Consider the following 22729-nt stretch of genomic DNA (forward strand, 5'->3'; position numbering starts at 1 on the left):
TCACTAAATTTGTGGCTCTGCTGTATGGATTCTGTCCAGAAGCCATCAACTACATCTCTATAGGCTCCTAAATCTGAAGGTGGTTACTTATTTCAGTTCCTTATCCTTTACAAGAGACTTATTGTCCATCAAAATTGGATTCTTTTCATTTATCTTCTGGTGTTGGAGCCTTTAGCATTGACATTTTCAAGGTCTTTCTCTGCCAACATTAGAGCTAGAAACTAATGTTTTAAAAAATGATAGCTGAGCTTCTGATAATCACATGAATCCAGAAGCTGTGGCCTTGAGAGACACCGAATACTGTGACTTGTGATGAACTCAGAAGAGTTACTAATACTGCAGTTTCCCCTACTTAATTGTGGCCTCCTCACTGCTCCTAATTTCCCAGAAAAACAAGGAATGTACACACACATATCATGCTTAACATGAAGTTGAGCTTGTAGGCGCTCAGCACTTGCCTTTTGTTCCTCGTGCCCTGACAGAGCACAAGAGTTCCTCAAACTCAGACATAAGAAAACCAGGAAGTGCAGCATTAATGTGGCACTTCCTACACACCCCAACAGCACAACCCTAACTTGGTCCTTATGGGAACAGCAGTGGGAACTAGGAATATAACAGTACCATAGCCCTCCATAAACAAACCTGCCATTTACACTGTGCCCACCACAACTCCAAATCAGCAATCTTAGTCATACACTTCCATGGACTATCACCCTGCTGTGTGCAGACTATTGGTCAGGGATGTATTGCAGCTGGTTGGCAGATGCTGAGGGAGATAAGGTACTGAGTTTGCCCTGATGAGCTCCTTAAGGAGGGGATCAAAGAAGTTAGAGCCAAGACTGGGTGGCTGTGTATAGGAGGAGCACAGGGCAGTACTAAAGGCCTAAGACATTAAATCCCTGTTAGTTAAGTTTTTTTGTGTGTGAATTACAGAAGTGTGTGTGGCCCTGAAGCTCACAGCTGGTGAGGACTATATTGTAGTGCTGTGAATGAGCATGGAGCACTATCTGGACTAAAACAAATGCTGTTGGGGAGGGGGGGGGAAGGAGGGAAAGGAGAGAAAGTGAGCTCCTCACCTCTCCTAGTCTTGAAGAAGAGTAAAGGGGAAGCTCCCCAGCCCTCCATTGCTTCTCCTTGACTCCTACTGTAATCAGTCCTCTGCCATCTAGGCCTGTGGCAGGATTCAGAGAAGAACCTCCTGCTGATCCTCTGCACCTGCTTGGCTCCTGCAGCTGCTTCTCACCTCACAGGCTATTGGAAGGAGACCCTCACAGGCACTCGGCAGCTGCTCTCTGGCTTTATGGAAGAGATGGGAGTTTTCTCCTGGCCCCAAGGATGATTGCTGCGAGTGCAGATTTCTCTGTATCATCTGTGCCTAGGACTCCCTGGTACTATCAGAGTTTGGCGTGTGAAGCAAAGACTGCCCTTCCCCACTCCTACCACAAAAGTTCCCATGCAAGCGTCCTGGGAATTGAAGATCGGCCCCTTCTTTCCCATCTCCTGCCCTTCTATAACAGCAACAAAAGCCCTTTGACTGCTCTTTGTGCTCATGGAGACTCCCTCTTCTGATATGCCCAGGCACCTGCTGTTGCTTCCTGGCTCTGAGTTCAAGAACAAGTGAAGATTGTCTCATCCCTGTACTTCCCCTCTTGGCCAGGGCCACTCCACTGCACTGTGGAGAGTTCCTGGGGGTTGCTGCCACACTTCACTTTAACTTATATTTATGTACCAATATATTTTGTTATTTTACATATATTTAATATATGAACTAGCACTATTCTGTGCCCTATCCTCTCACCCGCTCACCCTCCTGCTGCTTATATTTTAGGTCTTGGAGCCCCTTTTATAGATTCTTCTTTCCTACTTTATTTTTGACCAGGATGATTGATGCAGAGAGATCAACGGCAGCAGCTGACACACTACACACACTAATACCAGTCATAGCACATATGTTCTTAGATTACTTAGGTTTTGTAGCACACTGATCAATTGGAAACTGGAAGGAGAAGCAAAGATTGAAAGTTTTATAATCCTTTTAAATGTCACTGAAAAAAATCAAGTGTAAGGAACTTTAAATGGCCACATCTGTATTTAACAACTGGAGGAGATTCAGGCTATGTCTACACTGGCACTCTTGTTGTTAAAACTGTTTTCACTCAGGGGTATAAAAAAATACCCCCTGACTGGCAAAAGTTTTAACGACGAAAAGCACTGGTGTGGACAGAAATTCGTCAGCAGGACCTGTGCTCCTGGTAACGAAGCTACAGCCCCTCATTTGAGATGGTTTTCCTTTGTCGCTGGGAGAGCTCTCTCCCAGTGGTAAAGAGCAGCTACACAGTGCACCTTACAGTGGTGCAGCTGCAACGGCACAGCTGTTCCATTGTGAGGTGCGCAGTATAGACATAGCCTTAATCTATTGTTTACCCTTTCTTGTAAATTCTCACTTCTCAATTTCTTCTTTTCGTGTTTGGTCTTTACACAAATACAAGTTGTTTTGGATAGATTGCATAAAATCTGTTGCTTTTAAAAAAAATTAGATAAGCAGGTGAAAAAAATTATTTGTTTCATTTCAGTAAAAAAAATCAAGCTCTTGTTTTTGTGTACAAGTAACCTGAATACCTGAACTTTAAAATCTCCCAGAACTTTACCTTTATGTGCAAGAGTTGTTTGGTAAGCATGATCAAATGGATTTCAAAATAACATAGTAGTAAACAACTGTAAATTTGCTTTTATTGTAAGCACAGTAAAACAATTTTATTAGGCTTTAGTTTAATAATTATCTGCAACACTCTAATGTTGCACAGATCTGAGTTATGCAATAGCTGTATAATGCTGCAGATTTTTGTGTAACTATCATTTGGTGCAGTTTAAGACTTGTGGAGTTGTGCCAACACAGTTGTGCATCTCTGTAGTGCCATGGCCTAAGGAACTTTGCTTTATTTCTCGTTTATGATAAAGAGAAAATGCAAAAAACTACAGTAGTGCTAAATTAGTTACATTTTCCTTATTTGCATTTAAAGTTGCAAGAGTAAAGGTTCTAATAGCAAGGTTAACTTTGCCACATCTCACACAGTATTTTTTTATTACTTTTTAGATAGTAGCTGCCAGCAATCTCAATATAGTTGGGACTTCTCTACGATTTGCACACTCCTGACACATGGTTTCAATTTGAATAAAGTCCTGGGGACTATGCCACGTCCATGATCACTGAAGTCTTGGAAAGTTTCTCATTGATTTCAGTGGACTTGAATCAAGTCCTATTTCAGTAGCAGCTGGGGGTTTTACTGCCCTACTGACATAGCTGTGAGTTTGTGATGCATGCAGGAGACTACTGTGCCCTTTGCTATCACATATGCCCAGTGGTGTTGGTAGAAAATATTGCTTTTTTCCCCCCCCTTGAACAAAGAGTTGACAGTATACACACACCTGTCAGGTGAGTTTGAAGTTCCCATATACCTGATACAGGCAGAAAAATTGGATGCAGGCTATATGATACACTATTTTAGTTCCTAAATGCAACACAGGAACATTTATATCTCTCTTCTTCAGACCACCACTGTGAGTTGGACCCATGCCTTTCTAAGTCTGTGAGCTACCTTTGATTGTGTTGACCACAAGGTGTTGCTGTGGTCACTGGCAGGGATGAGTGACTTCTTTTCTGCCAAGAAAGCACAGAAGGTGGCGCCTGTCTCAAGGGTCCTCTTGTGTTGGCTGCTGCAGACTTCTATCTCATGAAGCATCTTGCTCAGCATATTTGTGAGGCCTCTGTGGGATATGCTGAAGCAACACGAAGTCTTATATCTCCAATGTGCGGATGACTGTCAGTTTTATGTTTCCATTTCATATGAGTCCAGCGGATGCAGTTAATTGATTTTCTTAGTGTTTTGCTGCTGCTGCTTGAGTTTGGATGAGTGCAAGATGGCTGAAACACAGCCCCGGCAAGACGAAGGGGACTAGCCAGAGCGATTGGCATAGAAAATAGCCCTCTCAAATGGAACGCCTTTTGTCATTCAGGTTTTCTCCCTGAGGTCTTGTTGGATCCATCGCTGCTTCAGGATACTGAGTTAATATCAACAGCTGAAAAACCTATCTATTATTTGTGTTTGGCCAGAGGGAGGTCAGGTCCTTTTCTTTTATGTGTGGAGCTTACCAAGGTGATCCATGCCTTTCTCACCGCCAGATGGATAAATGTACTATATACTGCATGAGTCTATGCTTTAAGCAACCCAGAAACTTTAACAAACTGGCCATCGCATTTTTCACCAGGTATAGGGTGTTTCCTTCAAGGACTCCTTTTACACCTATGTTTCCTGATTTGCATTGTATTCCAGTTGGATTTGGGATATAATTTCAGATGTTAATTTTTATCCTTAGCCTTAGATGGGTTGTATCTTGGATATCCCAGAGATCACCTCATTCCTTGCATGTAATTGCAACAGTTGAAATCAGAAGTGCTTAAGTCACAACCTGTTAGTTTAATTAAGAAGATGCTGGAGGCAAGGCACTTTTGCTGTGGTCCCTGTTAACTTTCAAAGCCCATTTGTTCTGCCAAGCTGTTTTTGGTGTGGAAAGTTAAATCTATGTAATATTTGTATGTGCACTCAAAGCATGGGAATTTGTTAAAGAATTCAAATAAACATTGCAGAAGTATTATATGACAGCTGAATAAAGCTTAACTGATACATCTAAGAATACCGTTGGCTGGTTTAAGATATGGTCTCATTCTGTGTTTGCATATTCCTAGCAGAAAGAACTCACATCAAAGAAAAGGGATGAGTTTGAAGATATCCTGGAGGAGAGACGGCAGTCTAGTGACCTGCGATATGCAATGAAATGTTACAGTCCTGTCATTTACAAAGGACTTTCAGCTTGCAAGCCAAGTGCCATTAAATATAGTGTTCTGCAGTCTGAGCAAGTTCAGTATGTTATCAAACAGGTGAGACCACACACGGAGTCTCTAATTCGTAGTAGGTGAAATCCAGATAGACATTGTGTGGGAGGATTGGAGAATCCTTTTTCTAATCTCTGTCAGACAGGTTATTTGTTGTTGGAAAGATCAAGTTCTTGATTTACTGAACACTACACTTTGCTAGCAGGCAAACTAAATACACTGATTTACCCACAGGGGTATGGTAGATGATCTCCAAGCTGAGTTTTGATTTTGCGGGCATGCCAGTATGTTGCACTGTTTATCCACTCTGCTTAACCTTTTTTATGCGTCTGGGTAGGGGGGAAACAACATTATGAAATGCATAAGCATACATTTTATGTAATTTCCTAGCTTGCTTTAAAGGAGAATGGTAAAAACAAATTGGAAAAAATTTGTAAAAACAACTGTAACAACTCCTTCCCATTATGCATCATCATCATCAGGCTTTGAAGCCTGAACTTTCAGCATTTCAGCACAGCCTGCTACTGCTTGAGCTACAGGACTCACTGCATTAGCTGGCAGCAAGAGAAGGCAGTTATCCTAGACTGAGGTGGGCTGCTGGATCTAGGAGGCTGTCAGTGGAAACCTGGCTTGGCTGCCTCCCTCCCACCTCTCTTGAGAAGTTAAACGAATTCCTGCCCTGTCTGGTGCTCCTGGGTGGGGTAGAACACTTGGGTCATGTATTAGGTCCATGGAGGGGATGGTGATAGGGACAAATGGTAACATAGGGGAAATGGCAGTTTTTAACACTTTATAACTGCTAACCAAACAAAGGGTAGGAATAAATGGTCACTTTTCACAATGGAGAGATCTGTATTGGGATCTATGCTGTTTAAAATCTTCCTAAAATAATACGTAAAAGGGAGTGAACAGTGAGATAGCAAAATTTGTAGATGATACAAAATTACACCAGGTAGATAAGTTCAAAGTTGATTGTGAAGAGTCATAAAGAGATCTCACTAAACTGGGCAAAAAAAATGTCTGATGAAATTCAATGCTGATAAGTGTGCAAAGTAGTATACATTGGAAAAATAATCCCAACTATACATACAAAATGATGGAGTCTAAGTTAGCTGTTATCATGCAAGAAAGAGATTCTTGGAGTCATCTCGGCTAGTTCCCTGAAAACATCTGCTCAATGAGCAGCAGCAGTCAAAAAAGCTAATGGAATGTTAGGAACCATTAGTAAAGGGATAGGTAATAAAACGGGAAATTATCTAGTGCCACTCTGTAAATACATGATATGCCCACACCTTGAATACTGCATGCAGTTCTGGTTACCTCATCTCTCTACTTTTTCCATGTCTAATGTATTATTTTCTGAGAGGGGAACAAAAATGGTTAGAGCTATATGGAATAGCTTCCATATGAAGAAAGGTTTAAAAGACTGGGATTGATCAGCTTAGAGAAGAGATGATTAAAGTAGGTTATGAAACAGGTCTATAAAATCATGAATGACATGAAGAAAGTTAATAGGGTAGTGTTTACCCTTTAATGTAACACAAGAACTAGTGGTCACCTGATGAAATTAATAGGCAGCAGATTTAAAACAAAAAAGTACTACTTCACACAACTTGTGGAACTTTTGGCCTTCACAACATCTCCTGGCACAAGTATAACTGGGTTCAAAAGAGAATTAGATAAATTCATGAAGGATAGGTTCATCAATGGCTGTTAGCCAAGACGGTCAGTGACACCATCTCATGCTCCACGTGTCCGTAAACCTCCAACTGCCAGAAGCTGGGATTGGATGACGGGAGGGATCACTCAAAATTGCCCTATTTGGTTCATTCACTTTGAAGCATCTGGCACTGACTACTCTTAGAGACAGAATACTGAGTTAGCTGAACCATTGATCTGGCCCCAATATGGCCATTCTTATATTAACCCTGAATGGAATTTCATGAGACAAAGAAAATAACCTTCTCTAGCTGCATTTTAAAGGCCTGCTGCAAGCCATGGAGCTGTTAGTTTCTTTTTAAAAGATTCTTGTGACTATATTTTTATAGTGGAAAGTGTTTAGCAGCTGAAACATAAGAGTTACTTACCAGCTCCTCCTCTAATTTCAATACCATCCCTTCAGGAGGGCAAGCGGCCAGCAATGCTGAAACAAGTGGTGGTGAAGTCCTTGCTCAGAAACACCCCCCCACACACCCTCTGCCGCCACCCTCCCCAAGCAGTTGGTATGTCTCCACTGCAACTGAGAGCAATCCTCCTAGCCCAGGGAGACAGACTCTCATTAGTTCTGCTTGAATTAGTGAACGAAAAATGGCAATATGGATGTGGTGGCCTGGGCTAGCCACTCAACCTCAGACCCAGGGATCGGTGGGCTTGGACTTGGGCAGCTACCCCAAGCTGCTACCCCTGCTGCAACGTCCAGGTTGCTACTTTAGCATGCTAGCTTGAGCAGAGCTAGCATGAGTCTGTCTGCCTGGTCTAGGAGGCATACTCCCAGCTGCAATGTAGACTTATCCTTGATAAGACTTAATCCTTGCTAAGACTTAATGATCTTGCCAGTTACAGTCCAGTCTCAAACATTTCTTCTTCAGACTATTGCAAGATGCTCTACTTGGGGCTGTCTTGGAAATCTACACCAGCTGCAGCTGGTAGGTATAACCCAACAGCCTCCTGTTTGAGTGGGGAAAATGTACTCACTTGAATTAACCGTCCCACATCTTTGGAATTTTCTCACCTGGCAAGTTGCTGGAGCTAGTCTAGCAAGTTTCAGGGTATGAGCTGAGTTGCATTTGTTTGATTTAGTTTTTGTATGATTTTTGTGGTTTATATGGGTTTCTTGTTTCCTAATTTTATGGAATAAGTAACTAGCTGCTGTAGGAGATATGCACTCTATACATTAATAATTATTTATTCATGAAGGATAAGAAGTGTGCTGGTAAGCATTTTACGAATGAATGAGAGGAAAGCGCCTGCCCTGAATAAATAATAAAAATATACTTCCTGTTAAATATTGATTTTTGTTTGGTAGGGTTAGAGAGGGCAGTCACTGGTTTCTTCTGTGTTGCTAAAATAGGCTTTGCTAGACTTGAAACTATTCAGGATGAAGTAAATCATGTAGAGAAGGAAGTTTGAATGCATCAATTTGACAGTGAACTGGCCACTTGATTGGGATGGAGGAGGGTGGGAGAAGAGAAATTTCTTGACTGTTATAGAAGTGAAAACATAACTAATAAGGTAAATAGTGTACATCTCTGTAAGCTGAGACATGGTTTATTCACTGATGATCACTACATCCTCCATGCTTTTACAACATGCATGTTCCTTATTTAGTTGTTGTTTAATCATAAAGAGTATCTTTTAGATTAAATTGTTTTTTGAGTTAATATATTGAATAAGGAGATTCCCACTCTCTAATTCCTTAGTAACAATCTCTCAAATGAAAGATTTGCATCAATTAAAACTGAACATCAATATGCAACGTTTGTAGTGATAGTACTTTGTATGCATTTCAGCCACCCATTGCCAAAAGGATACATTACAAAGAGGTCTATGAGTAAGGGAGTTGATATACCTCGGGTAACTCTAAAAACTTACTCCAAAAGCATTTTAAAATTTTTCTACGAATGTGTCTAATAAGAATACTGGCTTTTTAAAATTAACTTTATTAATCAGTGAAAGAAGCCCAAAGCATGCATTTGTCAGAAAGGCAATTTAATAAATCCTCTTCTAAAATGTAAGCTTCCTAAAAAAGATACAAATCTAATACAACATATATATGCCAGTGGATCTTAATGGCTTATTATAAATATAAATACAGCCTTTGTATGAAAGTTATGTTTCAGAAGATGCTCACTTAAATTATTGTGTTTCAGAGAAGTTAATGCTTTACTTTTTTTTGTTTTTGAAATAAAACAGAACCAGTAACATTAGGTTTATGTCTGTCTAATAAAGCAGACCCCACATTTCCCTAAAATAATGTTTGAAACATTTTAGAATGTATTGCATTGCATTGACTTTAATACCTTCCTCTTAGTTATAGTTTGTGGAACAATTTTTTTTTTTAATTTATGGGAAATGACTTTTGATCTTATTGTTGCTTTTTATTTAGCTATCAAAAGAGATGGGTGAGTCCACTGATATTATACAAGAAGAAGCCGTTGAAATCCTGGATGAGATGGGTCACAATTTACACATAGGAGCTATTCGATTTTTTGCTTTTAGTTTGAGCAAAATATTTAAACGCCTTTTCCAGAGGGTTTGTGTGAATGAAGAAGGAATTCAGAAAGTAAGTATTGGTATAAAGGTTGACATAACTGGTGGTTATACTACTCGCTCAGGCATAGACTCTCAATCTGCACCCAAATTTAAGGTTCCAAAAGACGTAAAACATAAAAGTAGCAAGGCCTAGGATTATCCTTTTCAACAGTTAAAAAGGGAGAAACCTAGATCTGAATAAAGAATTCGAAGGAGACTCTCTAAACTAGTAATTTCAGTACACAAGTATCACAGATTTAAATAATGCATTTTATCCCATTGTGCGAGCTGTTAGATAGGCTTGTGACTCGGATAAATTTTGAAACAGAGAAAACAATAACTCCTAAAGATGGCCTACAAAGAATTTTTTTTAATTGTGCTTTACCCTTGATTGTGGCCTAACTGGGTTTTTTCTTGTTGTTTCCCTGGGAAATATCAAGAATGTTAAGTCTGATTTTTCTTTACCTTCTCTCATGCCCCCCACCAAGGACTTGTTGGCAGGCTCAGAAGCTGTGTGCGAGCTTTTGCATGCATTTATTGAAATGGTAGGAGGAATCTTTATTGAAGATTTTCTTTCTCCAGAATATTAATTAGTCTTTGAGGTTAAATAGTTAACAAAACAAAGACACCGTCTATCTAAATATTTTCCTCCTCTCAGTTGTTCAGTTTTCACTCTCTTGTGATGATACCATTTTATTAGTTCTCTGGTCAGTATAGAGTCTTACTGAACAGGGCCTGAATTCCTATTTAAATTAAAATAAAATAGCATAAGAGTAACTTCTCTAGGGTGTTTGGGGGATGGGGAAACTTTATGAAAGAAGTTTTGTTTCTAAAAGGCATACGCCCATTTTTTGTTTAATTTACTTTTAGTAGTAGGCACTAATAAAGAAAGGTTCTGGAAGTAAAGTTTGGACCCATGATGAAATGGGATATGGTCATAAGCACGAAGAATGGGATTTGTGAATAATAGAAACATGGGAACCTGGTTGGAGTTACACCATGGTAATAGGTATATGGTATGCCTGAGAGAATAAGAAGCTAGCTCATCAGTATATGTTTCAAAGAATTTCACTATAATCTATATCAATTGTATCTAACTGAGTAAATATCTAAAATATATTAAAGCACTTCAGAGAGGTGTTGGAAGGAATAGAAAGTAAAGGTCATGTTTCTCCATATGTTATAAGAATGCCCCAAAAATAAAATACTGAAATGTAGTGACTCATTAAGGCAATCAGAATGCATGTGAACTGTCAGCAGTCCTCCATGACTCATCTCCCACTGTCCAAGGGTCCTGCTAGATTTATGATTAAAGGGGAGTTCTCCTTTGAGAAACTCTACATTGATATGGGGTCCAGTGCTAGTGTTACTGTAGCTCCAAGTTGTCTGTCAGCAAAAACTGAAAGAATTACAGACTACTGATAAACACCAGGGTCACCCTCAGTGAAATTCACTATAATGTAAATTTAAAAACAAAAGCCATTCTAGTCTGAGATCTTGTTGGAATTTGCCGTGATGGCTTCCATGAAAGAGATTTCCATAAATATTGTTTGTGTTTGTTCTTAGTTACAACAGGCCATTCAGGAGCATCCAGTTGTCCTGCTGCCCAGTCACCGAAGCTATATAGATTTTCTGATGCTATCTTATTTGTTATACACATATGACTTGGCTCTGCCTGTCATTGCTGCAGGAATTGGCAAGTATTTCTTTTAACAATCCATTTTCAAGATGCGGAGATATTATTATAGCAGGTACCTGGTACTAGCTGCCACCATTAAAGCTGAAATAGTTTCTGTAATAATGCCCCATTTTCATATGGTTAAAACATTCTGAAAAGCATAATTTGGGCAGACATATCTGCCCAAATGGTGACTTTTATTTTTTTATAGCACGTTTGAGCAAAACCCCACTAACTGTGCTTCTCTGTAATGGTGGGGGAAAATATTTGTCACTTTAAAAAGTTGCCATGTTTTTTCCTATAAATGCAGATAATTGAAATGGCTGGATTTTGAAACTTGGTATGTGAATATTACTTACTGAAGAGTACCTACTTGACCAAGTTGAGGGGAAAATTGGTTTGGAGGAGGAGGATTAGATATGATTGAATACTGGCAGCTGCATATGTGCAGTAGAACATTTTCATATATCGATTTGCTGTGTGTGGCTTTTTTAAAGTGCTCCTGTAAGCATCTGATCTTGTGAAGTACCTTGTACCTTGTGCAAGGTGCAGACTGCTCCTGAGAAAAATTAGGTTTTAGAAAAAAAATTAATCTCTAATTGTGATGAAAATCCAAAATCTTAACAATTTTTGTACAAATGAAATGCCAAGCTGCCTGGGAGCCCTGGCTCCACAGCAGCCCGCCATGCAAACTGCAGAGGAGCCAGGGAGCTTAGGCCATGAGACGCCCAAGTAGTTGCTGGGAGTCTGGAAAGCCCTGAGAAGCAGGCAAGCTGGGGAGGAGGAGGCAGGAGCGTGGAAGCCATGGCTCTGCAACAAGCAAATTGTGGAGAACTGGGAGCTTGGGCTCCCTGGTAGCCCACCAGGCAGGCTGCTTAGGAGTTGAGGGGGCGGTGGGGGACGGACAGGTAAGCTGGCAGGGAACCACGTAAGATTTAATTGGAAACCTGTTCTGATTTCTGTTAAGACTTGTCAAAATCAGCACATTCTCACAGAACATTTTTGCTTTTGACAAATTAGCATTTTCGAGCAGAAAAAAATATTCCATGAGAGAACTTTCAACAAGCTTTAGCTGAGACCTTATTATGCACTTTTCAGTATGTCAGTAGGTACCAGTCAGTCTTTAGGGACTTAACTTTGTGCTCTTCACATGCAAGGTGCTGTAGATGTGGCAATTACTTTATATATTAGGTATACATCTATCATTGTATGATAGTAGTGGTACTGTCTTAAAGTTATCAAAAGTACTCTGTATTAGCTTAACCTTCCTCCTATTGAAGTTAATGGAAGCAGAGTTAGACCAACATGAATGCACCCTAAATCACTTATGGCACCGCAATATACACTAGATCCTCAGCTGTTTTAAGAACTTACTGTGCCTTACAACACTCTAAAGTTTTAAGGTGTGGTAAGCACTAGTAGTGATTACAGATTTTGTTCTTTATTAAACATAAGACATTAAATCCCAAATGTATTTTTAATGTTACGATTAATCACCAGATATTAAGGTTGAAACTTTGAGCTGACTGTATTACATGTGTATATGTTTTATTCCTCTCTTTCTAGTGGGATGTGTAGCTTAATATGTGTTTTATCATAGTTTACTCTGTACTGTACTATAAAGTTATACAAGATATTCACGGCAACCAAGTTCATGTTGCTGTTAGAACTGTAACTTTTGTATTTACTGACTCTAATATTCACTGTGCAACCTTAAAAGATTCCCACATATAGTGTCAGAGGAAGATCCAAGAATCTAACAGATCAAACTTTTTTTCAAACTCTCCTGCATTATGTGGCTCCTCAAACAATTCATTGTTATAATGCAAGTGTTCTAAATAACTTGCCAAAACCCAGAAAGGGGTAATCCTGATTCCTCAAGACTAGGAAACACATAACAGCTGTACTTTCGAGTTCCTATTTTCCCTTCCTCATAGAGTTGATGAGCCAGATATCAACTATTGTAAATGGGCCTGGTTTCATTGACTTGAATAGGGCTAGGCCAACTTACATCAGCTATGGATCTATTAGAATATATTTAAATGGATGTGTTGCTCCCTCTCAGGATTATTGAGGGCTTGTCTACATTTACAGCAATGCAGTGCTTAATGAAGACACTATCTAAACCAAAGGGAGAAGCTCTTCCTATTGGCATAAGTACGCCACCTCCTCAAAGGCAGTAGCTATGTCAACAGGAGGAGCCTTCCTGTCAACATAGTGCTGTGTGGGAGTTCAGTCAGTATAACTGTGTTGCTCAGGAGTGTGGAAAATCCACACCTCTGAGCGATGTTGTTACACCGAGATAAGTTGGTAGCATAGACCAAGCCTGAAACTACTATGGACTTTGAGTCAGTATAACAATGACCAGATTTTCAAGTCTGATCATCTAAATGTCAGAAGAGATCATTGACTGTAAGTGCCTTTTGCACATACAAATGCAGAATTCAAAAACTTGACCCACCATTTGTAGATTTTTGTGTGTGTGTCTGTGTGTGTGTGTGTGTGTGTGTGTGCACGGTGCTTGAAAGCTAATAGAAGATATTTACAATGAATCCCCAAAGGATTAGTTCTTTATGGCAATATCTGAGGTCAGAGCTTTAGGGAAACTGATTAATATTAGGTGGCACAGTCAATCAATGAGATTTGTTTGTTTGTTTTTTTTCCCTCCCAGATTTCCTTGGAATGAAAATAGTTGGTGAGCTGCTACGAAGGTCAGGTGCCTTTTTTATGCGACGTACGTTCAGTGGGAACAGACTCTATTGGGCAGTTTTTGCTGAATATGTAAAAACAATGTTAAGGGTAAATAAATTACTGAACAATTTTTTAAAAAGTGTTTTAAAGCATTAGTTGATCTTACTGGCACATGCGTTCTATGAAAGATACGTTACTGTGAAAAACTTTATTTGGTTAATTTAACTATGCTGTATTGGAGGTGATGGATGAATGTAGATTTAGTGATGCCTGATGTTAGACTTGCGTGGCTTCCAGCTTAAAATAAGCTTTTTTACTTTGTGGAGAGAGAAGATGAAACATTATCATATTGATTTTTTTCCCCCAATCAACTTATTTTTTTGTTTTGAAGAATGGCTATGCCCCAATTGAATTTTTTCTCGAGGGGACCAGAAGCCGCACCGCGAAGACTTTGACTCCAAAGTTTGGTACGTTGGTTGAAAAAGTTAAAATCTTTATTGAATTTGGGGATTTTCACCAGAGTACCTTATTGTGTTGCTGTGGGGGGAGGGGAGAACCAAAACAATAGAACGTGGGAGAAGAACAAGGTGGTCCAACATCTTCAGTGACCATGTGTAGTTGTGCAGCACCTCCGCGGGCCACATACAGAAGCAATAGGGTGTCCTTCAAACAGCATAACATCGCACATAAGGTGTATGTGAGGTCACACTGCACAGAGGACACCATTTTGTAGAGCAGGTCTGTTGTGGGGTGGACAAATTCATGAGCTGTATGGAATCATCTTATAGGCCTCCAGACCAGCCTACTCTACTGGTTAATGTTGTGTTGTATACATCCTGGCACAAGGCGTTCCTGGTCCGTGACTGGGGCTGTTAAATGGTACGGCAATACAAATACTAGAAATGAACAAGATTCCTGGCGCTCTCATTGCCTCCCTATGTTGCCTGAAGGAAATCACTTAACCTCTCCCTGCGTCCCATCTGCAGTGGATGTAACAACAGTTATTTATCATCACAGAGGTGTTGTGAAATTTAACTTAGGTTTGTAGAAGTGCTGAGAGATCGCTGGGTGGAATATGCTATGTGAATGCAAAGCAGTAGTATGTTGTGTAAATACAGCACAGGTATTTGATCAAATGTAACTTTTTCATTTTGCATTGTTTTAAAGCACAGACAGCAACTTTGGCTTATACTTGCGTCTGCATAGTGTGAGCACAATGTGTATCTTATAACATAGTTTTTATCCATTGGTACACAACCAGATGCCTCCTTTCAATTGCAATTCAGCTTAATTTCCTTTCCAGAAGACTCAGAATTTTTTTTTTTCCCTCTCACCCACCTATTTACAGGTCTTCTCAGTATTGTGATGGAGCCATTTTTTAAACGAGAGGTTTTTGACACCTACCTTGTTCCAATCAGCATCAGCTATGAGAGGATATTAGAAGAATCCCTCTATGCATATGAACTTTTAGGAGTCCCTAAACCAAAAGAGTCTACATCTGTATGTAAATATATTCAATAATAATATAGTGTATTTGCCTGTCTGTGTACCCCTGTAATATCAACTCACATTTTTCCCCTCTCCACACTTCAGGAGTTGTTGAAAGCCAGAAAAATCCTCAGCGACAATTTTGGAAGCATACATGTGTATTTTGGGCAGCCTGTGTCGCTCAGAACATTGGCCTCTGGGAGAATTGATCGGTGTCCTTATCGCTTGGTCCCAAGGTACCAGAACATCTGATCTCCCAATAGTTTGTGAGCGAATCTATCGTTTGTTTGTTTTTTGACTCATGTAAAATAGCAAAGGCTGGAGAGTAGCATTTTGCTTTTTTCTTTTCCATGCTGAGAGTCAGGTTCTTTCTTTCTCCTCCCCTCTATTTGATCTGATCATTCTGGCAGCTCAGCCACGTTTCTGTAAAAGTCAGGGGGTTGTGTGACTCAAGTTGGGGAGGGATAGCTCAGTGGTTTGAGCATTGGCCTGCAAAACCCAGGGTTGTGAGCTCAGTCCTTGAGGGGGCCACTTGGTCCTGCTAGTGAAGGCAGGGGGCTGGACTCAATGACTTTTCAAGGTCCCTTCCAGTTCTAGGAGATAGGTATATCTCCAATTATTATTATTATTCTTAAGTGATCAGGTATTTCTGAAGAAGCTCATTATTTGTTGCTTGTTTTGTGAATGTTGTTGAGTATCCTATTGAAGGTTATGGTGATGTATGTGCCATGCTGGGCTCTACCATTGAGAGCTGTCATTAGTTGAAGTATCTCAGTTGTTTCACCATTTCAAATCTTCCCCTTCCCCCCGCCTGCCCCATTGCCTTCTTCATCACTGCAGACAGTTTGTGTCCTTGTGTCAAGAAGTGGTAATTTTCTGACAAGATGAATGGTTTCCCAATTTGATAGCTGGAATTTAAGATTTTTCATGGCTTTTGTTTAAGGATAGCAGATGTTATAGCCCCAAGCAGTTAGTGTCTTTATGAAGCTATTGTTTTAATGGCATTAAGATTTAACAAAATATTCTTAACTGTGTTTTTATGAATGTTGCGCACACTGCACTAATATAACAAAAAAGTGGAATATTTGATATAGTGTTGTGCTTTCCTACTTCATTTGTATATGATTTAGAAAATGTTTGTGTATAGTATTTTGATCCTCAACATGTGACAAAAATCAAATTGCTAACCTTACAATCATGCTCATTAGATAAAATCCTGGAAGATGGTAATTCTTTTTCAAGTATCAGAGGGGTAGCCATGTTAGTCTGCACCTGTAAAAAGCGACAGAGTCCTGTGGCACCTTATAGACCAGGGGTAGGCAACCTGTGGCACGTGTGCCAAAGGCAGCACGCGAGCTGATTTTCAGTGGCACTCACACTGCCCGGGTCCTGGCCACTGCTCTGAGGGGGGGTCGGGGGGTATGCATTTTAATTTAATTTTAAATGAAGCTTCTTAAACATTTTAAAAATCTTATTTACTTTACATACAGCAATAGTTTAGTTATATATTATAGACTTATAGAAAGAGACTTAAAAATGTTAAAATGTATTTCTGGAACATGAAACCTTAAATTAGAGTGAATAAATGGAGACTCGCCACACCACTTCTGAAAGGTTGCCGACGCTTGTTATAGACTAAGATGTATTGGAGCATAAGCTTTCGTGGGTGAATATGGCATGCATCTGATGAAGTGGGTATTCACCTACGAAAGCTTATGCTCCAATACGTCTGTTAGTCTCTAAGGTGCCACAGGACTCTTTGTCGCTTCTTCAACTAGCATCCCTCAGAGTGCCTCACATCAGGATATGTTCACGCCCATGCACTTGGATTGGAGACTTTTGTCAGCAGAGTCCATGGATCTGCACCTGCGCCCTAGACATCCTTGTGTCTAGGCATATGGGCCCTTGTATGAGGGCATATAGGATGGGCATACCCACCATCACTCCAATTCTTTCTCAGCCACCTGTGGCTTGAGATGGAGTGTCACCGTGTCTGTCAGCTAGCCTCATGGCTTGCAACACCTCTCATTAAAAACTATATTTATTTTCTTAGCACTTTTATTTGTTCTTTATTTTTAGCAGCTTGTGCTTTTAAAAGGGGGATTTTCCCCTTCCATTCTGTGTGGTTTTTTGCCTGATTTGGGCCTTTTTTTTTTTCATGGGCCTTCATCCGTGTCTAAGTGTGGATTATGCCTAAGACCCTGGGCTTCAGGACCTGCCAGACCTCCTGCTGTTCTTTCCCACACAGTAGCAGACGTTCAAGCTGCCTCAGGGAGCCTCTCATTCTCTCCAAATGTAAGATCTCTTCAGGTTTTTAAGAACAGATATGATAAACTGAGGGAGGACAGGCTCAAACTCGTGTTTATTGAGCACTTGCAGAGACCCGCAGGATCAGAGTCACCCCTCTGTACACTAGATCCACAAAGAGTCCTGGTGACTGTCTCTACTGCAACAAACGGCAAAAACCCTGGCGGCCCTTTGGAACCATCAAAACAGAAAAGATCTGATTTCCCAGAAAGGGAGAAGAGAAGGGGAAAGTCACCCCCTCAGGCTGGGTGTCAGGAGACCTTGCATCCCCCTACAGGTACAGCTGAGGCTCCCATCCCCTCCAGTACTGACACAGCACCAGCTAAGACTATCATATCGCATATTGAGAAACTGTACTTGCATTGGCACCAGACTCTGTCTCCCCAAGACACAAGGACTCCAAAAACAAAATTGAAATTGTCATCAGTACTGCCTCCAGCAAGCAGAAGTGAAGGATGCCCTGATCATATTATGGTACCATCTGCTGTACCACCACACATTCTGGCTCCAAATGTTTCCTAACTGAAGCTCCAGTACTGTCCAATTTTTTAACCCAGGAAAACCCTCAGATCTTGGAGGAGCCTTAATCACCATTGCTGAGGGGTACCAAGAGACACTTCACACTGGTAGTGTCTCACCTTCCAGAGCCTACTTATCCTATGTTACCCTCTTAAATTGTGTCCCACCCTCTGATACTGGCAGGGTCTCCGGTCCCTCAAAATTCTTTGAGGGTACACAGACACACTTCTGGTTGATTCTAACTCAGCACTCTTCTCAAGCTCCAGTATCAAAGCAATTACAGAATCCTTTCCAGGCCCTGATACCAGCTTGACCACCAGTAGCAACACCATTTTTCCCTCCACTTAACACAGAAGATGACACTTCATCTGATTCAGAAGTGTCTGTACAAGGTTCCCCTTTCAACCTCCCTCACTTGAGGTATGCTTTGATGAAAGTCCTAGTAGGGGATGCGCCCAACAACCCTGGCAAGGACAACCATTGGGTCCTGCTCCCTTCCTTTGTGCTCCACCACAGTGGGTGTATTGGAACTGTTGGGCCCTTTATGGTGACCAGTTATACACGGCCCCATCTCGTAAGAGAGCATGTCAAGAAATACTACTACCATCCAGCAGCATCGTACAGGGGAGCAAGAGCCAACTGCAGAAGGAGCATCACCAAGTCTTTCTCCTCACCAGACAAGGCTGTCATGCCTCCCCCACTGTCTTATGCTGACAATTTCAAGGGCTTTCAGGACTTTATGAAATTTACAGCTGAGACCCTGCACATTCTGTTGGAGGAGGTATCGGAGCCCTAACACTCCTTGCTGGACATTCTTTACACATCTCCTTGGCAAAATTGCCTTACTCATTGATGATACTCTTCCGGCACCTGCATGTTTTGTGTGGCAAACCCTAGCTATTATACTATCTGCATGTAAATGGGCAGATAAAAAATACTGCATAGCACTCAAAGGATGGGCATGTCTCTTCCCCCATCCTGCACCCATCAATGAGCAGAACAGACAACACCAGTTCCATTCTATGCCTTCCGATAAAGAACTAAAAAGACTTGATCTTTTGGGACAAAAAAGCTACTTTTCTGCCATGCTGCAGTTCAGAGTAGGCAATTACCAAGCCCTGATGGTGAAGTCCAATTTTTACAAACTATTTCAAATTCTCATCTTTTATTGAATATGTGCCACCGGGTTAGAGAATTGAGGTATGAACGACTGCTTGTATAGGTTGTGTTTGTTGGGTGTGTAAATGGTTGAGCGCCAGAACTGAAGATACCTTGAGTGCAGTCTTGCTAAAGATGTTAGAAATGTACTGGCTGCCATATGGCTCAGAACTCGAAGACAAGCTCTTGCTGTGGTTTGTGGGCTCTGTTGTACTGTTCAGATGAGGCTGGACATAGGTTGAATCTGTTCCTGGGCAGGTAAGCTCCGGCGGTACAGGAGGCCGGAGTGTTCCTGACTAAGTCTATTCGTTGAGTGGATGAGAGAGTAGCCTTTTCCGCATTGAGGGGAAGGCCCAGTCAGTGAACAGAGCTCGAGTCTACTGAGGAAACCCCCTTTTTTTTTTTTTTTTTTTTTTTTTGAACCTGTCAGCTGAACTGTTCCCTCCTCCATCTGTCTCATAAAACCTCATTTCTCAGCCAGGAGGGCAGGCGTATATGGAGCCTTGATGTCTGACCTGCCGCACATGATGTTCTTCTGTGACAAGGTAATCCTATGTCCACACCCTCGTCCTCCCTAAGGTTTCCTCAGAATTCCACATCAGCCAGGAGATTCACCTACTGGTGTGTTTATCCCAAGCCTCACTCTTCAAGAGAAGAAATGAGCCTTCATACACTGGATATAAGAAGAGCTCTTGCCTTTTTCCTAGACAGGATTAGGTCCTTTTAGGACATCACTCAGATTTTTTTATCTCAATTTGTAGAAATGTGTGAAAGGACAGGATATTTGCATTCAAACACTGTCCAAAGGGGCTACAGCATGCATCTTAACCTGTGACAAAGCCGCAGGGGATTGCCCCCCTGCAAGACTTGTAGCTTGCTCCACCAGGGCTCAATCTATCTCCGTAGCCCTGCTGAGAAACACATCTATCCAAGCCATCTGCAGTCTGATCTTCAGTACACACATTCTCCCAACACTACACTCTTGTGACTGCTTCCAGAGCTGACCCAGCTTTCGATGATGCTGTTCTGTGATCTGTACTAAATCCACCTTCTCGGCACTCTCCTCTGTGCTGGCACTGCTCAAGAAGGAGGAGAGGTTACTTACCTTGGACAGTAACAGGGGATCTTTGAGATGCGTGTCTCTCTTTGGGTGCTCCACTCTCCACCCTCCTTCCCTTCTGCCTCATGTTGGACTTCCATGACCTGAGAGGGAATTGGAGTGGTGGCAGGTCCAACCCTCCCTATGTGCCCTTATACCATAGTGCTCTGGTCCGTAGGGATTCCTGTTTATAGAGTGAGATCAGTACTGTATCCTGGAGCAGTTAGGAATCCAGCGCAGTCTTTGAACTGGGATACTGTGTTCCTTGTGCCTGACACTACCAAATAGACTGGCAGCAGCAATCTGCATCAACTGTATCTTCCAAGTGGCCTTCAAGGAGAGCTCCACATACAGCATGTTGTGATAGTCTAAACTAGAGGTCCCAATGGCATTGGTAAGTGAGGAAAAGTATGCGCTGGAGAAAGAGAATCACAACTGCATTTCTGGGTGCAGATGTAAGCAGGGTGGATTGAGTTAAATCACCAGGTGGAGAGCCTTGATTTAAATCCATTAATGTTAATCAACTTTTCCATTTGTACTTCAGTGACTTTTTTTTTTTTTAAAGGTGCATTTTCATTGGTTGATATAACCATTAAACCATGTTGATTTACAACTAAATAGAGCTTTTAGGTTAGATTTGGAACATCTTTTTGCTACTATACACTATAATTATATGCAATTATATGCCTTAATATTTTCAGATACTTAATTGTACATTTTTAGTATGTGAGATTTTGGGTACATAAACTTCTTATCAAAACATATATCACATGTAAAACTAAATGATTTATTAAACAGAAAGATTAATTGGTCTGTGAATTAATTAAACTGATTATTTCAGGTCAGGCATATTTGAAAGTTTTCCCAGGCTAAGTGGAAGTGACTGGAGCTCAAGTTCCTACTTGCCTAAGTCACTTGAAAACTAGACAGTGTCCTAAGTTACTTACACTGTCTTCCAGTCTTTTAAAACTAGTAGATCTCATCCCCTTCATCTTCATTTTTATTCATAGACTGCAAGAGAGAGACAAGTTTTCCTGCTTTTTGAACTGCCAATCGATTTTTGTCAACTTTGAATGAATTAGCGCAAATGAAGAAAATTATTCTTTCTGTGCCTACGGAAGCAGCTACTGCTGTCAATAGCTGATTTAGCACTTCGACAAACTCTGATTCTGGATAGTTAGCTAGTGATTTCTCCCAGTTCAGTGGTGTGACTTCCTTTCAATTGAGAACTGAGCCAATCAGAGCTCAAGTAGAGAGAAGCTATAAAACAGAAGTATGAGACCACCCAGGTGAGCTCAACCGATGATCCTGTCGAGATACGTGATAGTGCCTCCTGGAATCAGAGGCCCTGGGTCACAATGCAGGTGATCACTTTGCCAATCTCTTGCACTTAGATGTACAGCCTCTGCATCCCCCACAGGATCAAGCCTTTAATACGGTAAATGACCTATTTATAATGCTTGACCTCAGAGGTTAGATTTTTTTTCCCCCCGATTCTCTTTATATTGGAAAAGCAGCCTTTAATTCAAACGTTTTGATGAGGTTCATGGATTAAGAATATCCATTTTCTGTTTGTTTTAAGAGATTATAATAAATTTAGGCGTTAATTTTAATATTAAACAATTTATTTTTGAAAAGAACTTCTTCTTATTTAAATTTAAAAAATCCAGTTTTTTTTCAAAAAAGAATTTTGAATCAATTCTCATTTACCCTGGATTTCAGTGTTTAGCTGCCCACTTCCCTTAAAAATCCATGTGAAATTGGATATTTAAAAGCACCTTTTGGGCAAAGAATGGATGAATCACCACATAGTGGGGAATACAGTTGCTACCCTGCCCATCTAGATGCTTTTCCCCCTGCATGCTGTCATCACCTCTTTCTTGTCTGGACTCTGCTTCCTCCAGCTCATATTCATCCACATCTCTCTCCACCACACACGGGGAATGCAGACACTACAGCTGTAAGGAGGAAAGATTTTTCTACTTTGCATGGGATAGAAAGAACCTCAGGCCAACTCTGGAAATTTACTACATTCTCTTTACAAACCAACTTTGGCTTCCAATCATTTAGAATGTCTAAAAGAGGTGGTGTGATGGGAGTGTAGTGTAGTTAAGGAGTTAAGTGTGTAAGAGAGTATTTGTTTGTGCAATAGAACATTCTGGAGAGAGAGACGAGTTTTTTTTTTTACTGTTGTTTAACACCCAAAATCAGAGCCCCATACATAATGCAAGTATGTAACCACATTAATAGCTGCAAAAGTTACCTTTTCCCACAGAGTTGCAAATATCTGTTTATACTGCATAAACCCACAATAACAACCATTCTCCCTAAGCTGGACAGAATCCAGAAAGGCTCCCCTCCTTCTGAGCTGCATTATCCTGGCAGGTGTGATATTTCTTTGCTATAATGCAAACAAATAATATGCATTAGCCATATATTTTCACATTGTATGATATTTTTGGAATCTTTTCAATAAAGTAGAAGGTTTTGAATTATTTTTTGTAATCAGTGAACATAATTCTTGCTTAGATCTGGAGGCCTTGCTTCATAATTTAGGTCTCATGTACTTGCATAATTGCCCAAATGCGTTCGGTGCTGTACTATGGGTAAAATGGGCAGAAGAATATCTACATGAGAGAACATTACA

At 40.7% G+C, this 22729-nt stretch overlaps 1 protein-coding gene across 5 annotated transcripts in view; it reads left to right on the forward strand.

Moving 5' to 3' along the window:
- GNPAT (glyceronephosphate O-acyltransferase) overlaps positions 1-22729 on the forward strand; it is a 41463-nt gene that overhangs the window by 1035 nt on the left and 17699 nt on the right. For 2 of the 5 annotated variants that reach the window (XM_050949067.1, XM_050949069.1), the window contains exons 2-8: positions 4745-4936; positions 8997-9173; positions 10709-10838; positions 13492-13619; positions 13903-13978; positions 14860-15011; positions 15105-15235. In XM_050949067.1, coding sequence (XP_050805024.1) covers positions 4745-4936; positions 8997-9173; positions 10709-10838; positions 13492-13619; positions 13903-13978; positions 14860-15011; positions 15105-15235 — 986 coding nt within the window. Of the gene's footprint in view, positions 1-4744; positions 4937-7479; positions 7537-8044; positions 8123-8996; positions 9174-10708; positions 10839-13491; positions 13620-13902; positions 13979-14859; positions 15012-15104; positions 15236-22729 lie in introns of those variants that run through there. The other 3 variants (XM_050949071.1, XM_050949068.1, XM_050949070.1) reach the window with 3 other exon arrangements.

This window comes from Gopherus flavomarginatus, chromosome 4, assembly GCF_025201925.1.
Source record: "Gopherus flavomarginatus isolate rGopFla2 chromosome 4, rGopFla2.mat.asm, whole genome shotgun sequence".
In the NCBI taxonomy this organism is placed as follows: Eukaryota; Metazoa; Chordata; order Testudines; family Testudinidae; genus Gopherus; species Gopherus flavomarginatus.